The 24,704-nt window shown below is 29.7% G+C and overlaps 11 protein-coding genes across 11 annotated transcripts; 7 read left to right on the top strand and 4 right to left on the bottom strand.

Annotated features, from left to right (window-relative positions):
• Window positions 1–361: 361 nt before the first annotated feature.
• Window positions 362–961, bottom strand: BX663DRAFT_435012 (uncharacterized protein; the record flags this gene model as incomplete). Its single annotated transcript, XM_051523093.1, has 2 exons — window positions 362–710; window positions 774–961. 2 exons carry the CDS (start codon window positions 959–961, stop codon window positions 362–364), a joined length of 537 nt encoding a protein of 178 aa, XP_051382646.1.
• Window positions 962–1,733: 772 nt separating this feature from the next.
• BX663DRAFT_434803 (mitochondrial carrier domain-containing protein) lies at window positions 1,734–2,688 on the top strand (the record flags this gene model as incomplete). Its single annotated transcript, XM_051523082.1, has 3 exons — window positions 1,734–1,823; window positions 1,880–1,943; window positions 2,042–2,688. 3 exons carry the CDS (start codon window positions 1,734–1,736, stop codon window positions 2,686–2,688), a joined length of 801 nt encoding a protein of 266 aa, XP_051382645.1.
• Window positions 2,689–2,779: 91 nt separating this feature from the next.
• BX663DRAFT_65437 (uncharacterized protein) lies at window positions 2,780–4,747 on the bottom strand. Its single transcript, XM_051532274.1, has 5 exons — window positions 4,556–4,747; window positions 4,256–4,475; window positions 4,059–4,199; window positions 3,124–3,998; window positions 2,780–3,038 (listed from the first exon to the last, which is right to left on the bottom strand). Exons 2-5 carry the CDS (start codon window positions 4,445–4,447, stop codon window positions 2,822–2,824), a joined length of 1,425 nt encoding a protein of 474 aa, XP_051382644.1. The 5' UTR covers window positions 4,448–4,475; window positions 4,556–4,747; the 3' UTR covers window positions 2,780–2,821.
• Window positions 4,748–5,375: 628 nt separating this feature from the next.
• BX663DRAFT_561268 (uncharacterized protein) lies at window positions 5,376–5,854 on the bottom strand. Its single transcript, XM_051531919.1, has 2 exons — window positions 5,704–5,854; window positions 5,376–5,626 (listed from the first exon to the last, which is right to left on the bottom strand). The coding sequence occupies exons 1-2, from the start codon at window positions 5,800–5,802 to the stop codon at window positions 5,546–5,548; spliced, it is 180 nt and encodes a 59-aa protein (XP_051382643.1). The 5' UTR covers window positions 5,803–5,854; the 3' UTR covers window positions 5,376–5,545.
• Window positions 5,855–7,811: 1,957 nt separating this feature from the next.
• On the top strand, window positions 7,812–8,300 carry BX663DRAFT_454729 (uncharacterized protein). The gene has a single exon (XM_051523827.1). It carries the CDS (start codon window positions 7,888–7,890, stop codon window positions 8,161–8,163), a length of 276 nt encoding a protein of 91 aa, XP_051382642.1. The 5' UTR covers window positions 7,812–7,887; the 3' UTR covers window positions 8,164–8,300.
• Window positions 8,301–8,967: 667 nt separating this feature from the next.
• BX663DRAFT_65331 (P-loop containing nucleoside triphosphate hydrolase protein) lies at window positions 8,968–11,074 on the top strand. Its single transcript, XM_051532273.1, has 2 exons — window positions 8,968–9,601; window positions 9,684–11,074. The coding sequence occupies exons 1-2, from the start codon at window positions 9,233–9,235 to the stop codon at window positions 10,965–10,967; spliced, it is 1,653 nt and encodes a 550-aa protein (XP_051382641.1). The 5' UTR covers window positions 8,968–9,232; the 3' UTR covers window positions 10,968–11,074.
• Window positions 11,075–11,250: 176 nt separating this feature from the next.
• BX663DRAFT_486464 (uncharacterized protein) lies at window positions 11,251–13,054 on the top strand (the record flags this gene model as incomplete). Its single annotated transcript, XM_051524680.1, has 6 exons — window positions 11,251–11,271; window positions 11,375–11,379; window positions 11,506–11,825; window positions 11,954–12,066; window positions 12,124–12,730; window positions 12,822–13,054. The coding sequence occupies 6 exons, from the start codon at window positions 11,251–11,253 to the stop codon at window positions 13,052–13,054; spliced, it is 1,299 nt and encodes a 432-aa protein (XP_051382640.1).
• An 800-nt stretch (window positions 13,055–13,854) lies between these two features.
• Window positions 13,855–16,599, top strand: BX663DRAFT_510015 (6-phosphofructo-2-kinase-domain-containing protein). The gene is made up of 11 exons (XM_051527700.1): window positions 13,855–14,283; window positions 14,403–14,450; window positions 14,518–14,597; window positions 14,653–14,858; window positions 14,952–15,030; window positions 15,106–15,361; window positions 15,419–15,492; window positions 15,559–15,846; window positions 15,915–15,947; window positions 16,007–16,281; window positions 16,339–16,599. The coding sequence occupies exons 1-11, from the start codon at window positions 13,944–13,946 to the stop codon at window positions 16,445–16,447; spliced, it is 1,788 nt and encodes a 595-aa protein (XP_051382639.1). The 5' UTR covers window positions 13,855–13,943; the 3' UTR covers window positions 16,448–16,599.
• Window positions 16,600–18,535: 1,936 nt separating this feature from the next.
• BX663DRAFT_435125 (uncharacterized protein) lies at window positions 18,536–18,991 on the top strand (the record flags this gene model as incomplete). The annotated part of the gene is made up of 2 exons (XM_051523101.1): window positions 18,536–18,750; window positions 18,817–18,991. The coding sequence occupies 2 exons, from the start codon at window positions 18,536–18,538 to the stop codon at window positions 18,989–18,991; spliced, it is 390 nt and encodes a 129-aa protein (XP_051382638.1).
• A 457-nt stretch (window positions 18,992–19,448) lies between these two features.
• Window positions 19,449–21,031, bottom strand: BX663DRAFT_509995 (RAVE subunit 2/Rogdi). Its single transcript, XM_051527699.1, has 9 exons — window positions 20,975–21,031; window positions 20,813–20,884; window positions 20,730–20,757; window positions 20,607–20,634; window positions 20,502–20,556; window positions 20,357–20,443; window positions 20,201–20,287; window positions 20,040–20,138; window positions 19,449–19,946 (listed from the first exon to the last, which is right to left on the bottom strand). Exons 1-9 carry the CDS (start codon window positions 21,014–21,016, stop codon window positions 19,800–19,802), a joined length of 645 nt encoding a protein of 214 aa, XP_051382637.1. The 5' UTR covers window positions 21,017–21,031; the 3' UTR covers window positions 19,449–19,799.
• Window positions 21,032–23,281: 2,250 nt separating this feature from the next.
• On the top strand, window positions 23,282–24,594 carry BX663DRAFT_434777 (uncharacterized protein; the record flags this gene model as incomplete). The annotated part of the gene is made up of 2 exons (XM_051523081.1): window positions 23,282–23,563; window positions 23,683–24,594. 2 exons carry the CDS (start codon window positions 23,282–23,284, stop codon window positions 24,592–24,594), a joined length of 1,194 nt encoding a protein of 397 aa, XP_051382636.1.
• Window positions 24,595–24,704: the final 110 nt, after the last annotated feature.

Genomic DNA, 24,704 nt, shown 5'->3' with positions numbered 1-24,704 from the left:
GTTTGTTTTTTCTAACGACGATAAGGTGAAGCACTTCTTCTCCTCCTACTACTACTACTTTTGTGATATGAATCATCATTCCGACTATCACTTCTCCTTTCTCTTCTTTCATCGCTTCTTCTATAATAATCACTTTTACTAGATCTTTCTCTTTCTTTATCTCTATGACTGCTATGATCACGACTTGATCGTTCCTCTCGATGACTACTACTATTACTACTATGATGATGATGACGATGCTTATGATCTGAACTACTGCTTCTTTTCTTCTTTTCCTTCTTTTCTTTTTTCTTTAATTCTTTCATTTTTAATGGATTTTCTATAATAGCCTTTAACGCCATTTGTTCACGTTTTTTAATCATCAATAAAGGATCTTCACGAATCTTGGCTTGAATATCTCTTTCTGTATTCGCATTCGAGTTGGAAAGTGTAAATCGACTTTGTTCCGCAACTGTAGCAGCTTCCTATAAGTATTAGAAAAAAAGACCAACACAAACACACACACACACACACACATACACATTAGAAATAAATATATCAAGTTAATAATTAAAAAAAAAAATATTACCAATTCTTGTTTTTGTTTTGCGCGAAGTAAATCGTCAACATTTTTTTTACCTAATAGATAATCTTCCATTGCATTATTTGCATTTCCATTTAAATTAGCATTAGGAGAAGCATACATCCAATCTAATTTATTGGATCGTTTTCTAGTAAATACGTATATAACATTAGTATGCTTATTTATGTTCTGTTTATGATGAACAACTTACTTTGTTCCTGCTTCTTCTTGCATTCGTTGAAGTTCTTGAAGCTGTCTTTCTTCTGCCAATTCTTTTCTCATCTGTTCAATCTTGGCTTGTTCTTCTTTGTGTTTCTGCTCTTCCTTCCATACTCTTTCTTGATTTTTAAATGTGGCGGGATGCCAGGATTTTTTCAAGTTAAGATCAGATGAACCCATTTTAGATTAATAGATTTATATGTGTATTAAAAAAAAAAAAAAAAAAAAAAAAAAAAAAAAAAAAAAAAAGAAAGAGAGAAAGAAGAAAAAAAAATAATTTTAAAAAAAAAGGACTGTTCTTTAAAATGGACACTACTAAATATAGATTTCACATGTGTACATATAAACTACATATGTAAGGTAGTATACCCTTTTTTCTTTCTTTCTTTCTTTTACCTTTTCTTTTCTTTTTCTCCCCTTCTTTGTAGTTATTATTATTCTTCACATTCCATCATTTTAGATTCCCTATAGATACTTTGTATATTTATTGAATTTGTAATAGTTATTTACTTTTGCTCTTTCCTACACTAATTTTTTTTAAAAAAAAAAAATAAAAATGGTAGACAATGAAAAAAAGAGAACACAAAATTTAAATTATGTGATTAGATCAGGTCTAGCAGGTGGGATCGCTGGTTGTATGGTATAGCCCATTTATTGTACTGAAGACAAAAAAAAAAGAAGGAAAAACAGAATAAATAAAATCGAGATCATTTAACACTTTTTTTTTGGATAGGCAAAAACAGCAATTGCACCATTAGATAGAATCAAGATTCTTTTTCAGTCAAGAAATCCAATATTTGAAAAATATGCTGGTATAAAGTTTAATATATAGCGTAATAATGACATATGCATGTTAAAAGTAAAATATATATTTGTATACATGTATATTTTTTTAGGCACATTTACAGGCGCATTTAGAGCTGGTCGTGATATTTATAAAAATGCGGGGTTCATGGGATTGTTTCAAGGACATTCTGTCACTTTAATTCGAATTTTCCCATACGCCGCCATTAAATTTGTAGCTTATGAACAATATAGAGCAGTAAAGTGAAACAGCCAATACGTATAAATAGTTGATATTAAATAGATGTAATATAGATTTTAATGCCTACACGAGCACAAGAAACTCCAACGTTACAGTTTATAGCTGGTTCTTTAGCTGGTATTTTATTTTATTTTATTTTATTTTATTTATTTTTTTTTTTCGAAAAAAATTAAAAAAAAATTGAATACAGGGTTCTAAATTCTTATTCTAATTAGGTGTGACATCTGTCTTTTTCACTTATCCATTAGACCTTATTCGAGTTCGACTTGCATATGATGTTAAAGAAGCAGGACACAAAAGACCTACTCTACTGGGAACATTACGACAAATTCTAAAAGAACCCGCTGCATTACATCGAAAACATGGAAAATTTGAGGTTTTCAACTTTTATCGTGGGTTCTTTCCCACTGTAGCAGGTATAGTACCTTATGCAGGTGTCTCTTTCTGGACCTATCATACTGTCACTGAACTTTTTCGTTTCAATCCTTATGTTGCACCTTATACACGTGCACCTTTATCATTTGATGCTGAACATCCAGAAGACTTGACAGCCGTTCAAAAGAGGATCATGGAGAAACCACCTTTAAGGACATGGGCTGAATTAGTGTGTGGTGGGTTAGCTGGATTAGTAGCACAAACAAGTAGTTATCCTCTAGAAGTCATTCGAAGACGTATGCAAGTGAGTGGTTTATTGGATCCAAATCAATTCGTAGGATTTGTAGAGACAATCAAAGATATATATCGTGTCAAAGGAATGAAGGGATTTTATGTTGGCCTAACTATAGGTTATGTTAAAGTTGTGCCCATGGTAGCTGTCAGCTTTGCTGTCTATGAACGTATGAAACGATTATTGAATATATAAAATGATATGTAAATTGCATTACATACAACCTATGTTTATTTTTATTAAAGAAGAAGAACAAAAAGAAAAAGAGAGAAAGATAAAATCTAAATATAATAATCTATATATATTGTACATGAATTGACTTTAACTGCTATTGTATTGTATTAACACGTTTATATTTAAAGCTGAGAGGTCGTTTCTCGGTATTTTTTATACATAGTTTTAACAAACTATTTTTGGCATCTTCATCTTCCAGTTGAATACATTTATTATAAGTCGGAGCAAGGTTATTGAATTTAGGAGGATTAACGTTAGAACGACGTAATTCACTTGATAATATACTAATTGCATTCCTTAAATCATTAGATCTTTTTTTTTTAAAAAAAACCAAAAAAAAAAACAAAAGGGATTGTAAATATCGAATCATTTGGACTATTTAATTTATCTATTTACCTTGCTAATGTGTTTGTCATTAAAACAGCAATTTGTAGCTGTTGTTTATCAGTCCAGCCTTCTTTAAGAGCCATCGCATATTTCTCTGCTTCTATTGCTTTCTTTTCGCTAATAGATTCATCTTCAACTAGGAATAATTTATTCCTAGACTCTAAAAAGTCTTGATAATCTTCCCATATCTTCCAAGCTAATTGTTTATCCTTTCTCTTGTAACATAACTCAAGCATCTGTTTAAATGTAAATGCATCTTTTTTTACTTGATATTGATCAAACAAATTATTATAAATGTGCATACAACTTGAAATGGGCTGATTATGAGAAATATGAATAGCCAAATAAGACAATAAAAGAACAGATGTGACGGGTATGTTTGAGGCTACCATGTAGTTAAATAATTGATGAGCTTCTTTTACAACCTCAGACTGATTACGTGGAGGTGGAGATGATAGAATTGACTGCTGCACAACAGGTAATGTCGTTAAATAATGTTGCGGTTTTTGCTCCTGAGTGTCATGTAGTTCTGGATTACAACTAGCATAAGCCCAAAATAGATTTGTATATGTGCAACTATCTGGCGTCAGCAGCGAATCAGTTTTTTTTTCTTCATTGTCATTCCACATTATTTGAAAGAGTTCACGTGCTTTAGGTAAATCTTTATTTCTTGCACATGCCATTATTAAAGTGTTATAAGTGATTCTATCCGGTTGAAAACCATAATGAGTTTTCATTTGATCCAAAAGATTAAATGCCTCATTAAAGTAATCAGTTCGTCTTGCACAAGCATTAATAAGGACATTAAATGTAACATCAGTAGGATAAAGTTGTTGTTGAATCATATCTTCAAATAAGTTCAATGCCTTTTCAACCTCTCCTCGCTTATATAGTTTTATACAATAAATTAGCATTTATAAATAATAATAATAATAATCTCTCACCTTTGTACATGCGTGAAGCATTAGCGTGAAACTCACTTCATCAGGTTGATGATATGATAATCTCATTGAATCAAAAATTTCCCAAGCTTTTTCTATTTTATTTGCCTTTATACAGCCACTAATTAAAGTAGAAAATGCAGGCTATATAGACAACATCAAAGATTAGCTAAAATAGAATAAACATGCAAATAACCTACCTGGCTGAGAATAATGCCATTTTCCTTCAAATATTCAAAAACAATAAATGCATCATCTAATCGCTTATTCTCAACAAATGCTTTAAGAATAATTGCATACGTATAAACATCAGGTTCTAAATTGAGTGATTCTATTCTTTTAAAAGTGGATAAAACATTATCCAGATCGTTGACATTAGCATAAGCATCCATAAGGTGATTGACCGATCTTATACTTGGACTGCAATTAAATACCTTGTAAACAATAATGTTAATCTTTTTTTTTTTCCACAAGTCAAATGCTATTCACTTTTATTTTACCTCTATAAAATCGAAAACTTTCTCTGCTTCTTTTGGCTTTCTTGCTAAGGCATTCATGTATATCAATTGTTCAAGATCTTGTATGTTTACATCCGCCAACCCTGTAATCTTGGTTGTTTTTGTCATTGCTTGTTGAATCTCTTGAAGAGCTTTGTCAGGTGTTGGAAGCAAAGATCCTGCTGCATTTGTCTCACTTTCTGCTAGTTGACGAGTATCTAGAAATTTAATTCTTAACTTTTCTAAAAAATCAGAACTGATTTTAGGTTTAGGTTTAACAGGTATTGGTGCTGAGATTTCTTTGTACACTGTGGCAATGTCTTGCTCATCGATCTTTTCAATTCCTGTTGCTTCCTATTTTTTGTTAAAAAAAAGTAGTAATAAACTTAATAATTCATGTATGTATGTATATAACTGTTTCTAGTTTTTATTATTGATGTATTTACTTTTAGTTTTAAGCTAGATTCAATTTCGTATTTTAATCGCTTGATTTCTTCCGTTATTTTTTTAATCCTTTCTTCCTGAAGACCTGATCTTATTTTAGTAGATGACATTAATTAGTTATTTGTCTTTTCCCTCCCTCCCCCCCCTTTTTTTTTTTTTTTTTGTACTTTGCAACATAGGATCTTGATATAGATCTTTGGTGATGATAAACAACATTTAATGATCGGTTTAACAAACGTATTCTTTGTAACATGATCAGTTAAATGTTTAAAGAAAAAAAAATAAGTCTCAAGTAATAACCCTAGCAAAAAAAAAAATAAAAAATAAAAAATAAAAAGCCTCTTCTCCACTAATATAAAAATGCGGGAAAATAAAATTAAAAAAAAAAAGGTACAAGGATACATGAATAAATATACACATATTCATATTTTTTTCTTTTTTGAAAATAAAATAAAATAAATTGATATAAAGTATATACAAAGACAGCTATTGTTTACGTAAAATAAATATTATATGCTTCTGATGTTTATATGCAAATCAAGTATAATTCTATAGTGATGTGCCATTGCCATTTTGTATATTATTTTCATATTCTTTTTTCTTCTCTAATAATAAAGCTAATCTCTTCTCCTATATATACGTATAAATATATGAAAATAAATAAGAACAAATAAATAAAAAAAAACAATAACATCTCAAGTACTAACTTTTGACTTAATTTTATACATTTCTAAAAAATAAAAGCCAGCAGCACCACCTGCTAATGCGCCAAATGAAACACCTATTGCTTTGCTAATCTTTGACATCTTTTACAAGCAAATTATATAAGTTTATAAAAAAATAAAAAATAAAAAAAAATAAGAGAGAAAAAAAAACCTTGTATCAGGGCATAATACAATCAATTAATGACTATTTTATTATAATACTACTTGATATAAAATGCTCGATATATTAGATTCTCCCCCACCCCGGAACTACAAAAAAAAAAAAAAAAAGGCTTTATTTTATAAATAAGTCACAGATAAGGATTTTGCTGTTACTTTGAATTATAGGTAAAGAACTTTAAGAGTATTCGTGTTTTTAGTTTAGTAGAGAATAATAAAGACAATGAGTTAATAAGCAATCATTAAAAATAGGTAGCCTAAAGCATAAACAACTTACAGAGATAAATTTAACTAATAAACAAAAGTTAAGTTATTCAAGATAGGCACAGCTTATGAATACATTACGAAATATAAAGATCTTCTCCTCTATCTTATTTATGTCTACGTTACTATTGTGAAGATTAATAAACGCCACGATTGAATATTAACTACAATCTATATTATGTAAATATAAAGGCAATAGTCAGACAATTTATCTCTGACATTTTGTATTTATTAACAGATATTGCTTTGTCTTTATTTTATTTGTAAGAGATTGATAAACCTTATTACTTGATTTTTTTTGACTTGATAGCTCCCTCAGTAAAATAAATAATGTGTAATATCATTTTCCTCATTTACCAGTTTTTTCCCGCAATTCACTGTATTTTATGGCTAATAAGATGAAATCTTTGTTTTGTTATTTCATGACCTATCAATATTATGGTTATATTGATAACATATATGACAACAGGTGTATTAACTGATTTAATATAGTTTAGTTATTGTTATTGTAGGCAGTAACTGATATGTTTCTATAGTGTATGCTAATCATTTATGATTGTATTTCTTTTTTCTTTTTTTTTTTTAGTTAGTTAGTAGAGTTATCCTTCATAGTTGAATAGATATACTTTATAATCCAGCATGATTTTCTGTTTTTAGACTATACCGGGAATAAGCTATTCATCGAGTTTGTCACTGTTTGCAGGTTCCACCTTTAGTGGTTCATGTTGTAGGATAGTATCCACCCTATCATTCTTTCTCTGTATTATTGTTTTTTAACACTTCTGTCTGTAAATATTTTTCAGATATTTCTAAAAGCTTTTGAATGGAATGTATCTAAAGCTAAGAGTATTATTATGAACTACTATCTAGTGTGTAACTAGAATTATATAAGACTGTTTATTAAATGTTAATGCTACTATTTTTAAAAAAATAAAATAAAATAAAAAAAAAAACTGCATATATTATATGATTGCAATAGAAAATACATTACTTCTATTACTCTTGCTATGACTGTATATTAAATAACATGTTAATAAAGGAAAATAAAGTGTAATTTGAATAAGTATCTATCACATCTTCTACAGCCTTTGTTTCGTTTCATTAACTAAAAAGTAGAAAAAATGTCATCCGGATTTTGTATAATTTTAATTGAGATACTATTATTTGGGATTTAGAAGTTTGCATTGCATAGTGAACCTCAATTCCGCCCAGCAAACATAGTATCTGAATTTCAATTTTGATTTATCCACATTCAGAGCAGAGCAGAGCAGAGCAGAACAGAACAGAGTAGAGCAAAGTAGAGTTTAATTTTCCCATCTTTTTAATAAGCTGGGAAGGTGATAAAAATAAACTAGTTTTTTTAGTTTCCCTTTTTCTCTTTCTTAATATATAAAAACGTTATATGTGTGTGCGTGTGCGTGTGTGTAGGACGATTTTATATACAATAAATCATATTTTTGATTTGTTTAGTTTTTTTCTACTTATCTTTTGTGGGAGAAAAGTTTTTTTTTTCCTTCAAGGCACATTTTAAAAAGTCATACGACGACGACACCCATGTCTTCTTTTCCAATTAAAATTAATGGATGATAATTACTAAATATGGTATGTTCGGATACTTGCTGTATTAGTAGAGTTTGCATAAATTATTCTCATTATAAATAAATAGGATCCCTTTTCCCTCTATTTCTTTTGCTTTTTTTTTTCTCTATTATTATTAACAAAAAAAAACAAAACAAAACAAAAATGCCAATGGTAAAGAAACTCGAATCTGTTCATCAAGAATTGATGGATATTGCAAAGGAATCAAATCGTTTATCACATACAAAATATTCAGAAGATGATATTGAAAAGTTACAAGAAAGGTTACGTGCCATTGACTCCCAGTATAGAGAAGGTGCCTTTGGTGAAAAAGCGAGCTCTGATGTTGATCGTTATGAAGAAGAAGGTTTAGCCCAAGTATCAGATGAATTGGAAAAAGTACATACTATACTTCATCGTATGCTTGCTCGTCTTGAATAATTTGACATCATTTTACCCTTTTCTTTCTTTTATTAGCATTTTGTCAAATTCCTATTGTATTTTGCTTTTTATTGAAATAATAAAAAAAAAAAAATTATATGCAAACAATATAATCCAACAGATCATTATCAAAGCATAAATTAGTGACTGCCTTTTATTTTACTTTATTTTATTTATTTATAAATTGGATATATTTTAAATTTTTGGTCGTTCTTTAATTATTATTATTCGAGAATGAGTAACTGGGACTGGAATAATACGAATAACGAAAATACCCTTATTACAAATATTGGTAAATAAACAAATAGTTATAAGCACTCGTTTCTATTTTTTTTTAAAAAAAAACAAATATTTTTTTTTATTAGAAAATCTTGACATCAATGTAGATTCACAAGGACGAACAAAACAGTCTCATAATCAGAATAATGACAACTCTGGGTAAAAACTATTATTATACACGCACACACACACACACACATATATATATATATGTATGTATGTATCTGTATTAACTATTTATTACAGATGGACTACGGTAAATAAATGGTCTAATTCTCAAGGACCTCACTCACTCAATAAAAATCAAAGATCGTTGAATGATGCAAATCCACGATGGAGAAAGTATAATCAACAAGGTAAAGGAAGAGGTGGTTATAATGGAGGAAATAATCATAATCATCAACATTATCAACAAAGTGATAATAGAGGATGGTGTGATAATAGAAAAAGTAGAGGAGGAGGGGAAAGAGAAGGAGGAGGAGATAATAACCATGATTATTGGCACAGGGCGTCTAGGGCCACATCAACTTGGAAAAAATCAGAAAATAGTGTACCCCAAGATACAGATTGGGGCCAGAATAAATTGGATAATTCCTCTATTCAGAGTGAATGGAATACACCAGCTACGCAGCATATCACAGAGAATGTAGATTCGAATAATACTACTGCAAAGCTGTCTGGATCATCATCAGATTGGAATAAACAAGTTTCTACTACTTCTGTGCCTATAGTAAATGACTGGAATCCTTCTTCAGAATTATACCACCAAAAGAAAGATACTACTACTTGCATGCAAACATCTACAAACATGGCTATTGATACATGGAGCACTCAAAAAAATAAGAATCAAGCAAAACAAGAGACAACAGACGGCTGGAGTGATGTTCCTAAATCAAGCTCATCAACAGAATGGGGGTCCATGACTATGGATAATTTAGGGTGGAATGATTCCGGTAAGAATAAGACCATCAAAGAGCCTGGTCGCGGTACTTGGGAAAATGGTATTCATAAACTTGCAGAAGAGGATGAAGAATTAAGAATCAAATTGTTTGGTACGGATAATGATGATGAACATGTTCATACTGGTATCAATTTTAATAAATATGACACTATTCCTGTTGAAATCAAAGGCAATGATGTTCCTGAAGGAATTAACGAGGTACTATTATTTGTATTTTAATTCAAAAAAAAAATGTGTATATATGCAAAGTTTTTTTAATGTTTTTTTTTTGATTAACTAGTTTTCTACCTCGGACCTTGATCATCATTTACTGAATAATATTACTTTAGCAAGATATATCATTCCTACACCTATTCAAAAATATTCAATTCCTATTGTCAACCAGGGTTATGATTTAATGGCCTGTGCTCAAACTGGTTCTGGAAAAACGGCTGGTTTTCTATTTCCTATTTTATCTGCCATGTTTAAAAATGGTCCACTTCAAAACCCAAAAGAACCTCCTATTAAACGAGGCTTTCATTTTTATTCAAAGGCTTATCCTCAGGCACTCATTTTATCCCCTACAAGAGAATTAGCCCTTCAAATTTATAAGGAAGCTAAAAAATTCTGTTATCGTTCTTATGTACGTCCTTGCGTTGCTTATGGTGGTGCTGATATTCAACAACAGTTGCGTCTTATGGATCGTGGATGTCATCTTTTGGTCGCAACGCCGGGTCGTCTTGTAGATATACTTGAACGTCGTCGATTATCATTCCAAAATATCCAATATCTTGTATTAGATGAAGCGGATCGTATGTTGGATATGGGATTTGAACCTCAAGTGAGACGTATTGTAGAAAATGAAGATATGCCTTCTTCATCAAAGAGACAAACACTTTTATTTTCAGCTACCTTCCCTGACAGTATTCAGAAACTGGCCTGTGATTTCCTTAAGGAACAACATATCTTTATCTCTGTCGGTCGTGTAGGTGCTACTTCAGAAAACATCACACAAGAAATTGAACTTGTTCGTGAGGAAGAAAAACGAGCACGACTTTTAGAAGTTTTAGCCAAACACAAAAATGAAAATGGATTAACTCTTATATTTACTGAAACAAAACGCATGGCTGATATCGTTTGTGAGTTCTTGAATGAGAATGGATTGTCATCTACAGCTATCCATGGTGATCGTATTCAGAGTGAACGTGAGGCAGCCCTAGCGTCTTTTCGAAAGGGTATCACACCTATCATGGTCGCTACTGCAGTTGCTGCTCGTGGCTTAGATATTCCTAATGTAACACATGTCATCTCCTTTGATCTTCCAAGTGACATTGATGATTATGTGCACCGTATTGGACGTACAGGACGTGCAGGTAATACAGGATTAGCGACGACATTTTTCACGAATGAAAATCGATTCCTTTCAAGTAGTCTTGTCAAGTTGTTAAAGGATGCTAATCAAAAAGTGCCTGATTGGTTGATTCATATGAGTGAAAGTCCTACTATCCGTTCTGCTTCTATTCCGATTTCTTCTAACTTTGATAGAAGCAAGAATAGAGGTAGCAGACGCTATAATAAATGGTGATCACTTTTATTTATTGCTACATCATGTTTATTTTACTCTAGTTGTATGTGTGTATGTATGTATTCTTTGTATGTATACAGTTATTATAATCTTATTTAATAAATAGCAAAAAAAAAAAAAAAAAAAAAAAAAAATGCATAAAAGGTTCTCTACGTAATATTGTATCGACTTTTTTTAATGTATTACTCTTAAATAAAAGTCGGCAGAAACATAATAATATTACGTACATGTATGGAATGATATTAAAATATATTTATTCTAATTTTAAGATTATTATTCGATAATGGCTGCTGCACTCAAGAATGTAATTATATAAAAAACTGCTTTTTTTTATATTTTTTTCTTCTTATCTTCTTTTTATTAATTAAAAAAAAAATAACTATTCTTGTAATGAAATACTTTCAAAGGATAGGTAAAAAAAAAAAAAAATCAATCAAAGAATGAATACTTAGTAATGAAATGAAATGAATTAATTGATATAATTTTTTTTTATTTTTATTTTGGCGGTAGCAGCGATTATTATTATTTTTTTATCCAGTTTTGTGCTTTATGCTCTTGCAGCTAAAGAAAGCGAAGCGGTTGATGGTCTTGCTTCCCCAACCATCATGATAGAGGATATTATCAAGGTCATTAGAGTAGATGAAAAGGGCGAGTTAGTTGAAACTCATGATGAAATTGCTAAATCCAATGATGAATTTGGAGAAAATGGTAGTCCAGCCTTGCCTTCCTCTCAAGGTTATGAATTCTTGGATAAAAATAAGGAACACGATGCTACTATTCCTCTCCCCACTTTTACTGCTACTTCGACCCTGAATGAGGATACCTCTTTCATTTCTAGCTCAACTACTTATGAAAAAGGTATCGTAAAGAATTTAAAAAAAAAAGAAAGAGAAAGAATCTGTTTGCATAAGATTATTAACTTGTATTTTATTTTATTTTATTTTATTTTATTTTATTTTATTTTATTTTTTTTATTTTTTTTTAAGAAAAAGCTGATCTATCTACACATATAGATCATGAAAGTACCTCAACAACAATAAATGCTCCTATAGCTATAGCTACCAATTGTAAAACTCAAGGGCAAGTTGCTGTAACCTATGTAAGTTATTCTAATAAAATCAATGCATTCCTTATACTAATAATAATAATAATTTAGGGTGAAGGACCTAGCGACGCTACGGCAAAAATCGTTCGTCAATTGAACCAGGCAGATGCACGTGCCAATTTTTTTGTTAACGCAACATGGTTATCTATGCAGCAATATGCACTCGTTGTCCAAAATACATATAATGCAGGCCACTTTATTGGCATGATGTATCGCGTTCCTGGCGACGATTCGAATCAATTAACAGATGAAGAACTCCGACAGGACATTCTTAATAACGCTTATGCAATCGAGACCGTCATCCAGGTTGCCCCTAAATACGTTCGTCTTCATTATACTGAGAAAAGAGATAGTCGTACAGAAGATATATTAAACAAACTTGGATTTGTTCTTGTGGGTTATAATTTAGATAGCCAAGATTATAATAAGAAAGATGTCAAGACAGGTGCTGGCTCTATACAAGATGTTTATTCACAGACATTTAAAAAATACAAGGATACGTATGATTCGAAAGGTTCATTTATTGCTGTACAATATGATTTGCCCTATACTGGTTCCTTGGATGCTGTACCTTATATCGTGAATACAATTGCTGAGGAAGGCTATACGATGGTTCGCTTGGATGGATGTCTTAAAGATCCCATTCCTTATAAAAAATGTAAGCAAAATAGATATATGAATATAAACAAACGAAGAAAGAAAGAAAAAAAAAGGGTGGGGATACTCACTATTAATTATTATTATTATAGCTGCTAATAGTACTATGGAATATGTCTCTGATAAATTTTCTTTTAAACAAGCTGGATACCATCAAGGTCAAAAGCCAATTGTTCTCAGTACAACTATTAATATTCCTAAAGATGATGATGTTAAGATGATTGCACAAAATATAGAAAATAGAGCATATACTTCTACAATCTCTCTATTACATGTTACACTTATTGCTGCTACTATTGGTATCCTATTTACACTATTTTTGTAAATTTATTTGGTAGTGTAGTGCAGCTTGATTTAAATCATATTCCACTTTTAGAAGAATTAAATTATTTTACTACTAATCCATTTTGATTATGAACCATGTAATGGAAATATACATAATTTACTTTTTTAATAATAATAATAAAAATAAAAAATTCAACAAATTATAGCTAAACTATAGAATAAGGAAAAAAAAAAAAGTAATAAATTCAAGTGTATCGATTCTATTTTCTTTTCTTTTTGACCATTTGATTAGAGAACACAACTCTGTGACTACTATGCTTGAATACTATCTGAACGAATATTGGTACAAACAATGTATATTATATCAACATCAAGTAGAAATTATTAAAGTAACTACGGGGACTACTTAGTTATGTAGCTAGAATAGTCATTTTAAATAATCTCTCTCTCTCTCTCTCTCTCTAAATATATACATATATAGAACAGTGATATCGAGACTAGCTATAAAACTCGATACTATTGTTTTGTTTTATTCCTTTTGTTAAGAGGAAATAAATGTTCATGTTTATGATATTGTGTATAATCCGTTTATACTACAGTAGTAGCAAAAAACATTATTTGTTTATATAAAGAAATTAACATCATAGTTGTAACCCATATTACATAGTTTTATGCGCTAAATGTTACTACTGTAGATAACAATCATCATAAAATTGGAGGGAAAAAAAAACGGTTACACAATAAATACATCACAACTATAATAGAGACTAACAAAATAAAAATAAAACAAACTCTATATTTTGTCTCGTCACTTTTAACCTTCTTTTTTTTCTTCTTCTTCTTCTTCTTTTCTTCTTTTCTTCTTTTCTCCCTCTTTTTTTTTTTCCTTTTTTCCTTTTCTTTTTCTTTTATATAAATATATAATAGATATGAATAAAGAAAGAAAAGAAAGTATATTTTCAAGATATAATGCAACTCGTCGAAATAGGACTTTACCTGTTCTAAAGACAGACAAAGACCTTGAAGCAGAAGAATTGGCACGATTTTCATTAGATTTACCTTCTTTTCAAGTAACTGAAGAACCAGAAAATACGATAATGAGTAGTGATGTTACTACTAATGAATGCAATACCGATGATGACCAACCCATATTACATCAATCAATTAAACCACCTATCAGGAAAAAAAGATTAGAAGAATCAACTATTGTTGCAAGACATAGTATTGGATTTGATGTTCCTGGTGCTGTTCATACTATAATCACACCAAGTAATGTACTATTTTATCACGCATTTACGTAAACAATGACCCTAAGAAGAAATCTAAACTCCTCTCTTTATCTGTCTCCTCACACTTTTTTTTTTTTATTTTTTCATTTCCTTAATTAGAACTAAGAACTGAACGTCAAATAGATAGTAAATTAGTAGTTATAATGGGTAAAAATTTTCCTTTCTTTTTAAACTATAGAAACAAATCTTTATATATTCTTATTTTATTTTTTAGTTGGGTTACCAGCAAGAGGGAAAAGTTATATTGTCAAAAAATTAAGACGTTATCTAAACTGGTTACAATATAATACAAAAGTAAAAATGATAAATACAATATGAATAATTAGGCTTAATATGAAATATACATTAGGTTTTCAATGTGGGTAACTTGCGTCGTGAAAATGAAGCCTTACATCAATATGATCAATCAGCGGATTTTTTTGATCCAAATAATAAAGATGGAAATAAAATACGAGATGAATTGGCCATAAAGGTACTTGAACGATTGATTGAATGGTTACGTTCTGGTGGACGTGTTGCTATTCATGATGCTACAAACTCTACAATTCAAAGAAGGTTAGTGTGATCTATATCTATTTTATAGTAAAAGAAAAGGAAAGGAAAGGAAAGGAAATAAGCTTAAATATATATATATCCATGTATGTATAGACAGTTGTTAATTGATCGTTTATCAAAAGAACCTGATATTAAAGTTTTAATATTAGAGTCTGTTTGTACTGATAAAATGGTAAATATAAACACACACACACACACAAATAATTAACATTGAATATCGCAATTGATTTTATTCATGTATGTATAGGTTTTGGAACGTAATTTTCGATTGAAACTCTCTGGACCAGATTACAAAGACATGAATCCAGCTAAAGCTTTATCCGATTTTAGACATCGTGTTGCTAATTATGAAAAGGCATATGACTCAGTAGGAGATTGGGAAGAGGAACATGATATTCAGTATTGTAAGCTGGTGAATGTAGGCAAAAAAGTAATCGCTTATAACATTTCAGGATACCTCTCTGGTCAATGTGTCTTTTATCTAATGAATTTCAATCTGGCAGGTTAGTTTGAAAGCAAATTGAATCATACCATCATCCTAATTTCGTTTATTCTTTTAGAACGTCAAATATTCGTTACACGTCATGGTGAAAGTGAAGATAATCTATTGGGTAGAATTGGTGGTGATGCTCCGGTACTCTATTCTTCGATTTATTGATTTTATTTATTCATTCTATTAATACACATATACATTCTATAGTTATCTGGAAAGGGTAGAAGATTTTCTAGAGCTTTGTCAAGATTCGTTAGACAACGACGGATTGCATTTGCTTTAGACCTAGCAAAGAGAAAAATCCAAGAAGAGAGTGAGGCAAAGGATCCGTTGAAAGATTCAGATGATGAATCACAAGAAGAGGAACATAAAGATGCAAAAGTGAGAGCAACAGCAGAAGCAATTAATAATTCTCAGTTCACGATATGGACCAGTATGCTGAAAAGATCAATGCAAACAGCAGAGGCATTTGATCCAGATGAATATGATATTAAGGTAAAACTTAATTACAAAATATAAATAGAGCATACATTCAAAGACTGACTTGTTGAATATACGATAAGCATATTAGATTTTTAAATGAAATCAATTCAGGAGTAAGGATAACACACATAGCCCATATTATGATGATTGCTTATTTTTTTGTTCTTTTTAGAGTAGAGAAGGAATGACTTATGAGGAAATTAAGGCGCAGTATCCTACTGAGTTCAAGGCAAGACAAGAAAACAAATTATTTTATAGATACCCTGGTATAGGAGGAGAGTCGTATATAGATGTTATTCATAGATTACAATCTATGATTATAGAACTAGAAAGAATGAGTCAATCCTGCTTAATTATAACTCATAGAGTAGTTTTACGTATTTTACTTGGTTATTTATTAGAATGGTCACAAACTCAAATGCCGCATATGCTAGTTCCTATTCATACGTAAGTGATTACTTTATATGGCATATACCCTAATTCTTACTATTTTATATTAAATAGAGTATATGAATTAAGACCTAAACCTTATGGGGTTGAACTCACAAGTTGGTATTACGATGAAGATGATGATGATTTCAAGGAACTCAAAGGTGATTCACCACAATCATAAACATGGCTACTTTTTCTTTTTATCATTATTATCAAATCAATAATACATCATCTCAAAGAAAGTATATAAACATGTGTAGTACATACATTGACTAGCTTTTTATTATATAAAGATAAGAGAAAGTGTATTCATATTAACTAATAGATATCTCGTATAGTACAATTTCTTTTATTTATTTTATTTTATTTTATTTTATTTTGGTTTCTTTATATACGTATTATTATATATAATACAGCCCTTTTTGCTATCTTGAGTCAGTTTATAGTAATGGTTTGGTATGAAAGCACTTGAGTGTTTTCTAAAAAAAAAAAAAAAAGAAAAGAAAAAAAAATGCTGGAATATTATCTCAAGTTTTTCGGTTATTTTATTTTTACATCAAAAAAAGAAAAAAAAAATTATATTTTCCTTTTTTTTTTTTTTTCTTTTCTTGTTCAAAAAAAAAAAAAAAATGGCTGATCAGGCACCTCAACGTACACGTTTAACAAAGTCAAAGGCTACTGCTTCAACTACTGCCCTTCAGACACTTGAAATAATTACTACTGCAGTAGTGACAGGTAGTGCAGCATCTGACAATTCTCACCTAGATCTAAATCCACCAATAACCATAAATGAAGATGACTCAGTTAACAATGATTTACAACGAAAACAATCACATCATCATCATCATCATCATCACATTAGATCACCTGCATTTGAAGCACATTCTAATATTTCTTCCCCAATGTCCTCTCCCCAATTATTAGATGTCTATAATAATAAAAACAATACAGCCATGTTGACTGAACTTCATTTGCCCATTCCGTTAACAAAAGGGCCCTCAGAGGCCATTGTAGCACTACAAGATGCAGTTAAAGGTAACCTAAAACTAATGCGTTGTATTTGTATTTATATACATTTATTTAATTCCGTCTTTTTATTTATATAAACAGAAACAAAAAATAATAATAATAAGAAAATATATAAAAAAAGTTCAACAACATCAAATGCGTCTGAATTGCAACTCTTTGAGTCATCTTTCTTTTCTGCTATATTATTAATTCAGTGGTCAAACCTTGTTGGACCTAAAGTAGAAAAAGTATGGTCAACTGAGCCCCTTGAAGAAGAATATCAAATGTTAATCGGTAGACAAGTGTTGAATGGTGAAATAGGACGTATATTAAATGGAGTTGAGCCTAAATGGATTGTTCTTCATAAACAAGCAATTATCTGTACTGGTTTTTTATTCAATGATCCTACTTTAGAATATTTATGCGCACTTGTATTAGTCGTACCTGTACGTTATTTACGAAATTTTTCTCAGTATTTTCATATTTTGTGCGATCGTATACCAACAGAACTGGTCGAGCCACTTTTAAAGTTACGCAAAATCTATAAACGTCATTCCTCTATTGTAAGATGATTTCTAACTTATCTTATCTGATGATGTTTAATCTTTTTTTTTTTTTTTATCTATAGTCATGGTCAGTTGCTTTGAATTTTTTTACTACTGAAAAGTTATTTCCCTTTGTAAAATCAATTATGGATTTAGAGTCAGTTTCATTGCCAATTGAATGCGCCAAGGTATATTCATACATTCTACTTTATTATGATATATTGAACTTATTTTATAATAGACAAGCCATACCCTTCTAGATTGTGAATCAAAGCAAATGCTAGAATCACCATTTATTGCCAAGTTTGTAAAATATAAATGTTTCAAATATAGTGTACAAACTGTATTTACCTGATACTATTCTGATTAGAGTTATTACATCTCATTTACAAACATTTGGCTCCACGCTCTTAGTTGGTAATACATTAACAAATATGAACAGGGTTTGTATATGCATCTATAATAAAACAAGAGAGAGAGAGAGAAAAAAAATTATATTTATATCTCATTCATTATTATTAGTTAATAAACACATTGGCATTATTTCTATCAGTAGAAGAACGTAGTAGATCAAGCCATGCTAGAAAACACCATCATTATATGCCTGACTTATATTTACAAGGCTTATTAATACAGGTACATGTTTCATTCTTTTTTTTTTCTTTTTTTTTTAAAAAAAACTCTTTTTAATATATTAAATGAAGGATGTCGAAGAAATGGATACAAAGATCGAGTTGGCTATTCTAAAATCAGCTATTCCGACTACGTATGTTGATATGACACGATTCATTGTTAAGAGGACTCCATTATATAATAATTATGATCAGCTTAGATCACAATATCAAACCCTTATTTCTTCCAAATTAGAAGAAAATTTAGTCAATTTTGTTAGTGAAAATAATACAACAAACTTCAATTTAAACGATTGGAAGTAAGTCAAGTTTTTTGTTAAAATAGTCCTTAATCGTTATCTGACCTGCTTTTATTTATTTATTAGTAAACGGCATTATATATTGGAAAAGACAGAATCTATCGCGCCCATGGTCCAAACACTATTAGATGAAGCTCATAGATTACCTGTTAGATTAAGGGAATCTTATATTCGGCAGTGGAGAAGAGTATTAGTTAGGAGAGCACTTGCAATGATCAAATTTGTCCAGGATGAAACGTAAGGCGAAAAATAATATGAATAATGATAGTCATCTGTTTTAATTTCTCTTTTTATATAAAGACCTATCATTCTCTGTCAGCCTATTGATAATGATCTGATCACTAGGATGATGAATGCACTAGCTTTATATCATATGGCAGATTTCATAATTGTTTTAACTCAAGCAGAGAAAATCAAGCCCGGTATAGTTGAATTTATTGCAACATATTCAAAGAAACTTGCACAAGTTTAGACATGTATTATGGATACCCTTATAGTATATATAATTTTTATTCTATACTACTATATACTAGTTATTATTACTGTTTATATATATTGTTGTTGTTTTTTTCACTCTTTTTTTTTTTTTTCTTTTCTTTTTCTTTTTCTTTTTTTTTTTTTCCTTTTTTTTGGATTTTTCCCTTTTTTTTTTGTTTTTACAAATAAATATATATTTTATTATATCTACTGTAGTTGTATATAGGGCTTATTAAGTTGATACTAGTCCAGATTTAATTTGCTTTATGGTCATTCATCTACATAGATGTTAATAGCTATATAAATAAGTAGTAGTTTTCGAATTTGTCATTCATATTAGAAAACAAACAAACAAAAAAAAAAGTTATTTATTAAGCTTCAATTTGAAGCAACATTTGTTTATAAGTTTGACACCATTCAAGTATTAGTTTCAAAGAACTTTTTAACTCGGTTAAAGTGGGTGATTGAGTTTGACTTTTTATCTCGCCCAGGATCATAACTGGCTTATCTTTATAAGTTCTATAGAAAAAAAAAGGATAGATATATAAATGTTCCTTTGTGTATTATTTAACTTACACAAATGAGCGCTGATTATCAGGCATTACTTTTGTTCCATGTTTCAAAAAATTGTAATCAAGAGCATATATATTGCAAGCAATAAAGATATCCTGTATACAAAATTCGATAATAAGGTCTTGTTTTAGAGGAGGATTAAAAAACTATGAAAAGATGTATATCTGTCAGAGATTGACATAAAGGGGATATTATTATTATTTTTTTTTTTGTTTCGCCTCACAAGTATCCTATATTACTTTTGGATGACAAACTTTATAAGGAAATAAGGATGCTTCATTTGGATAATTGAATGCGTGCAATGCATACTCTATACTTTGATACATGTCTTCTAAAAACTATATATGCTACGTATTAAGTCTTTTATATTTCGAAGAATAAAGATAATTCAGTTGCATACTTCAATAGTCTCTTGTTTATAGGAAGATACTGTAAACGTTTTAATTCGATCAAGAGCTAAAAGAATATAATTTGTTGCTTGTTGTGTCTATAATTATAGAGTTGTTTAGTCTACTATTTCAATCATCCTAGTCATATACAGCTTCTTAAACATTACTTGTTCCAAAAAATAAGGAGCTTCATTTGTGATGGTTGCTTTAATAGGTGAATCTGGATGATAATTAGTCAACTTTATTTGTAGTTCCTAGTCAAATTTTTTTTTATGTTAATACTTGGTGCTCTATTAAACAGTTCTTTCTTACAGCTTTAGTTATATAAAATCCTGCAAATGTTATAAATCCTTTAAGTGTATCATTCCTATAAACATTCTTTAGAATAATGCCGATTTACTTGTGTTAGTTTCTTACTGTGTTAAAGGTAAAGAATCTGTTTTAGCTTTGAAGAGGGAGAGAGAGAGAAAAAAAAAAAAAAAGAGAGAGAACAATGAATAAAAATGAAAGGCTATCCAACGATATATATTTTTTATATACTTTGACTTGTTAAAAGAGTGTGACTTTTCTATAATTCATCCATTATTATACTTTGTGCATACGTTTTATTTTAAGCTAAATACCTCTAGTTGAGCTTTGAGCTTTTCTAGCATGTGTGGAATGATGTCATGAAGAAGCCAATCTCTTTGTTTAACCTAGAAAAAAATATAAATAAAAAGTAAATGTTCTCGTGGACATTGATCAACAATAAGTTTTTTTTTTTTTCTTTGAATAATGTAAATTACTGCTGTTTCTTCTTCTTCTTCTTCTTCTTCTTTTCTGTGCATTTATGTCGAGATTACTATTAAAATAAAAAAATAAAAAAAAGTATTATTTAGTTGCATAAATATCACAATACAATTTACTTTAGAGCAATGATGATTGTGACTTGAAGCATAGACAAAAATAATTAGCCAATAAAATAAACCAGATTTATTAGCTTTATTATTATTATTGTAGAGCAGCAGCTGCGATATAGATATGAATACATATAACTCAGTATAATAGACTGTTTAGCTTTAAAGAGCTGATCACTGATCTGCACAAGCTATCGAAGGAAACAGATGAAAAAAAAAACACACTGGAACAGACAAAGAAATGAATAATAATAAAATTAAATCTTGCAAAGGTTTATAATAAATTTTATAATTTTAAATGAATTTTTTCATCATTGTGGAGAAAGAGCATTTGTATCATTTTGAATATTTTCAAAATGAAAGCAAATACAACAATTATCTCAGAGGGTGTCCCTCTTTATAATATCAATCAAATCGACATGATATTTTTGTTTAAAGAAAAAAAAAATCTCCCTTCGACTTACTGTGATTACATCCGTCAACAAACTAAATGGCTCCTTTGTCTGTTAAACGATAGTATTAATACCATCATCATAGCAGAATAAGTTTGATATTTCCAAAGCTTCTGCTTATAGCTTCAAACAAACAACGATTAATAGATGATAATATTACCTGAAGGAAAAAGGGGGAGGCATTGTATGTCCTCTTTAAAACAGGGTCAAATTAATTTTAGGATCAGTTACATTAACATATCCGCTATTTAACTATCCAATATATATAAAAAAAAAAGAATTGCATTCAAAAAAAAAATATGTTGAGAGTTTAGTGTTGATTAAGTCAGTCTTTACACAAAAATAAAAATAAAGAATTCCTGTATCTTATTCATAAAAAGATCAAGGAAAAAAAATATCTACAAAGCGTAATACAGAAGAGATAATTTAAGGATGATAAAAAGAATCGTGTGGAGCAGGTTTTTCTCTTTTTTTTTTTCTTCTTTTTGCAAATAAAGATACAGATTTTGAACGTAATTATGTCTTCTTAGGCAAATCAGGATCCCAAACTGCATATTGTGTGTAGTAGAGAATGGTCTACTAAAGATAAGTTTACTAAAACTATTGCTTCTATCGATAGGAGCATGACTCTTACTTTTTTTAGGCGTGTTATCGTCATATCTTTAAGAAAGCCTACTTCAGACTCTGCAATAACAACAACAGCAGTAACAAAAGGAAGTTAGATAGAAAGAATGTCAAAGTTATAAAAAAAAAATACTAATGGCAACTTTTAGTTGGTTAATATTTCAAATATCAGTTATATCTTAGACAGAAACAACTTTAAGGTATTTTATCTGATTATAGATAATACGGCTATACATACAGACAAAATGATCGACTAGTGCCGCTACAAGTATATTTAATTATTCTCCAAAGCCCAATTGAACAATATTGGTCTAGCTGTTGAGAGTGATGTGAAAAGAGAGCTTATACTTATTCAACATACTAAATGCAGCTGCTGTTAACTGTGTTTCACGGATAATTTTTTTTTTTTTGAAGGCTTTGCCCGCTATTCTGTTAAGCGTTTTAATTATTACTGTACAATTATTATCAACGATATTATATAATACACTTTTGAAAAGTACAACACTATTTTTTTTTTCGATGTGACACTCTTTTCTAAAAGCATACAACACTGCTTTTTTTTTAAAAAAAAAGTGCAACATTTTATTTTTATTTTGGTTACTGGTATTTGTAAAACCTTATTAACTCCGCACATAATGACTACCTATTGTTATATGTTTGACAGCAAAAAATAGAACTAAGTCTTGGCAGACTTTTGAAAAAAAAAAAAGTACGGGATTTAAAAATAAAATATAACCAAAGTAATAAATTAAACCAACCTTTCTTTATTTTATTTATTTATTCATTTTTTTTTCTTTCTTTCTTTCATATAAACATTTATTGATTAATTCAACTTTTCTTCTTCATGTCTTTGCTATGCTATTATATAGTATATTATTTATTATTTATTAATTTATTTGTTCAGGCTTCAGAATTATATTGTATTAAACATCAACATAGAGCTCATGATACGTTGCAAAAATGTCAAATATCGAAGGAACGACCTATTTCAGTAATAGCATTGTCAAATGATGATGTTGCTATGAAAATAAAACATAATAAACTTCATTTTGATTTGAACTGTTTAGCAAGCGATTCTGAATGTGAAAGTGTTCATGCTACGATAAAGATGGCAACAGAAATGATTTCAAGAGTATTTCGGTTCGAAACACGTCTAATTATAAGCGCATCTTACTTTAGCTTTTGCACAAAGTTTAATGATTGTACTGAAAAGAGCGATTATGCATCCATTGGAGAAGCATATCCTTCTATATCTTATATTATGGTTGATAATACCGATAATTTAATAAGAATGTATCCTCAACCTTTATTGAAACAATTCACAGATTTAGATATAAAGCCAAATTGGATACATTATGATATCAATGCACAATTTAATAGCGATGTTAATTGGTATTTTGTGGTAATATATATTTTTATATATTGTATAATGTACATGTTTTATATACTCACACCTTTGTCCCTTTTTTTTTTCTTTTTTTTTTTTCTTTCCTTTCCTTTCCCGTCCTTTAATTATTATAGGATAATCCTAATGAAATCAATCAAGGTCAAACAGATTTCTTAAGAAATGTTATACACGAGATCATTCATGGACTTGGATTTGTTACTTCTTGGTCAGATAGCTTTTATTCTGACTTGGCACCTTTATTTCCGATGAATATAAATAAATTTATTACACCTTTCCTTCTTGCTTCAGCTGAAAACAAAGGCAGTCTTACGAACTATCAAGCTTCTCAGCCATTTTGGGGTTTTGTCGAATTTCCATTCGATAAGTTCATATCCTATACAACATCCTCTGGTGAATTAGAATCCTTTACAAACATCACACAACAGCTAAATAAATTCGGCAATTCGAATATTATGTTTAAAAATACAGTTGATTTAGCCAATGCCTGGTATAACTCGGATGCATATCATCAAGCCTCTCAAATTTATATAAAGGCAAATACATCTCTTGATGTAATGGCAGTCGTTGATAATGAATTGAATATTTGGCTTGAAACGGCTATTCCATTTTTATCAGGATCGTCTCTATGTCATGTCTCTGAGGCCATCTATTTAAATACCTCAGACTATCTCATGGTCTATTTTGCTAATAAGGGTGTTGATCTAAGTCAACTAGACTCTTTATATCCTGATGGTCCTATTGGCCCTAAATTACGTACCTTAATGGGTGCCCTTGGATATCGAATGCACAATACATCCATCAAAACAATTCGACCCAACTTATCATACTGGTCTCCAGCTCAAGATTTAGTGGGGACAAAGTCAAACCCACAACCTTCTCTTAGTGTCTATACAAATGGACCTGCTCGTATTCCTGTAGCAAATAAAACACCAATCTCTGAACACGTTAGTTCTTCTGCTACTAGGAATCCAACTTATCATCATGTATCGATTTTAATTGTTTTTATTGCCTTACTTTTAATTTAATATATACCATTATCATTTTTAACTGTTTATATATACATAACTCTACCCTATTTTCTTAATTTTGTACATTATAATAAATATTTATATACATTATTTAATTAAAAGAAAAA

Source organism: Cokeromyces recurvatus, assembly GCF_025118155.1.
Source record: "Cokeromyces recurvatus strain NRRL 2243 chromosome Unknown BX663scaffold_13, whole genome shotgun sequence".
Lineage (NCBI taxonomy): Eukaryota > Fungi > Mucoromycota > Mucoromycetes > Mucorales > Mucoraceae > Cokeromyces > Cokeromyces recurvatus.
This window is presented reverse-complemented; position numbering and strand designations above follow the sequence as displayed.

Bases quoted from the DNA above. Each gene is read 5' to 3' on its own strand.
- BX663DRAFT_65437 (XM_051532274.1), bottom strand. From the start codon at position 4,447: ATGGATGCTTATGCTAATGTCAACGATCTGGATAATGTTTTATCCACT. The intron at 4,200-4,255 runs GTAGGTTATTTG...TTGTCTATATAG, and splicing joins ATGGCATTATTCTCAGCCAG to CCTGCATTTTCTACTTTAAT. The intron at 3,999-4,058 runs GTGAGAGATTAT...AAACTATATAAG, and splicing joins TGCTTCACGCATGTACAAAG to CGAGGAGAGGTTGAAAAGGC.
- BX663DRAFT_561268 (XM_051531919.1), bottom strand. From the start codon at position 5,802: ATGTCAAAGATTAGCAAAGCAATAGGTGTTTCATTTGGCGCATTAGCA. The intron at 5,627-5,703 runs GTTAGTACTTGA...ACGTATATATAG, and splicing joins TGTATAAAATTAAGTCAAAA to GAGAAGAGATTAGCTTTATT.
- BX663DRAFT_454729 (XM_051523827.1), top strand. From the start codon at position 7,888: ATGCCAATGGTAAAGAAACTCGAATCTGTTCATCAAGAATTGATGGAT.
- BX663DRAFT_65331 (XM_051532273.1), top strand. From the start codon at position 9,233: ATGCAAACATCTACAAACATGGCTATTGATACATGGAGCACTCAAAAA. The intron at 9,602-9,683 runs GTACTATTATTT...TTGATTAACTAG, and splicing joins TTCCTGAAGGAATTAACGAG to TTTTCTACCTCGGACCTTGA.
- BX663DRAFT_510015 (XM_051527700.1), top strand. From the start codon at position 13,944: ATGAATAAAGAAAGAAAAGAAAGTATATTTTCAAGATATAATGCAACT. The intron at 14,598-14,652 runs GTAAAAATGATA...AATATACATTAG, and splicing joins GGTTACAATATAATACAAAA to GTTTTCAATGTGGGTAACTT. The intron at 14,859-14,951 runs GTTAGTGTGATC...ATGTATGTATAG, and splicing joins AACTCTACAATTCAAAGAAG to ACAGTTGTTAATTGATCGTT.
- BX663DRAFT_509995 (XM_051527699.1), bottom strand. From the start codon at position 21,016: ATGCACAGAAAAGAAGAAGAAGAAGAAGAAGAAGAAACAGCA. The intron at 20,885-20,974 runs GTAATTTACATT...ATTTTTTTCTAG, and splicing joins AAGAAGAAGAAGAAACAGCA to GTTAAACAAAGAGATTGGCT. The intron at 20,139-20,200 runs GTATGCAACTGA...TAGCATATATAG, and splicing joins ATAAACAAGAGACTATTGAA to TTTTTAGAAGACATGTATCA.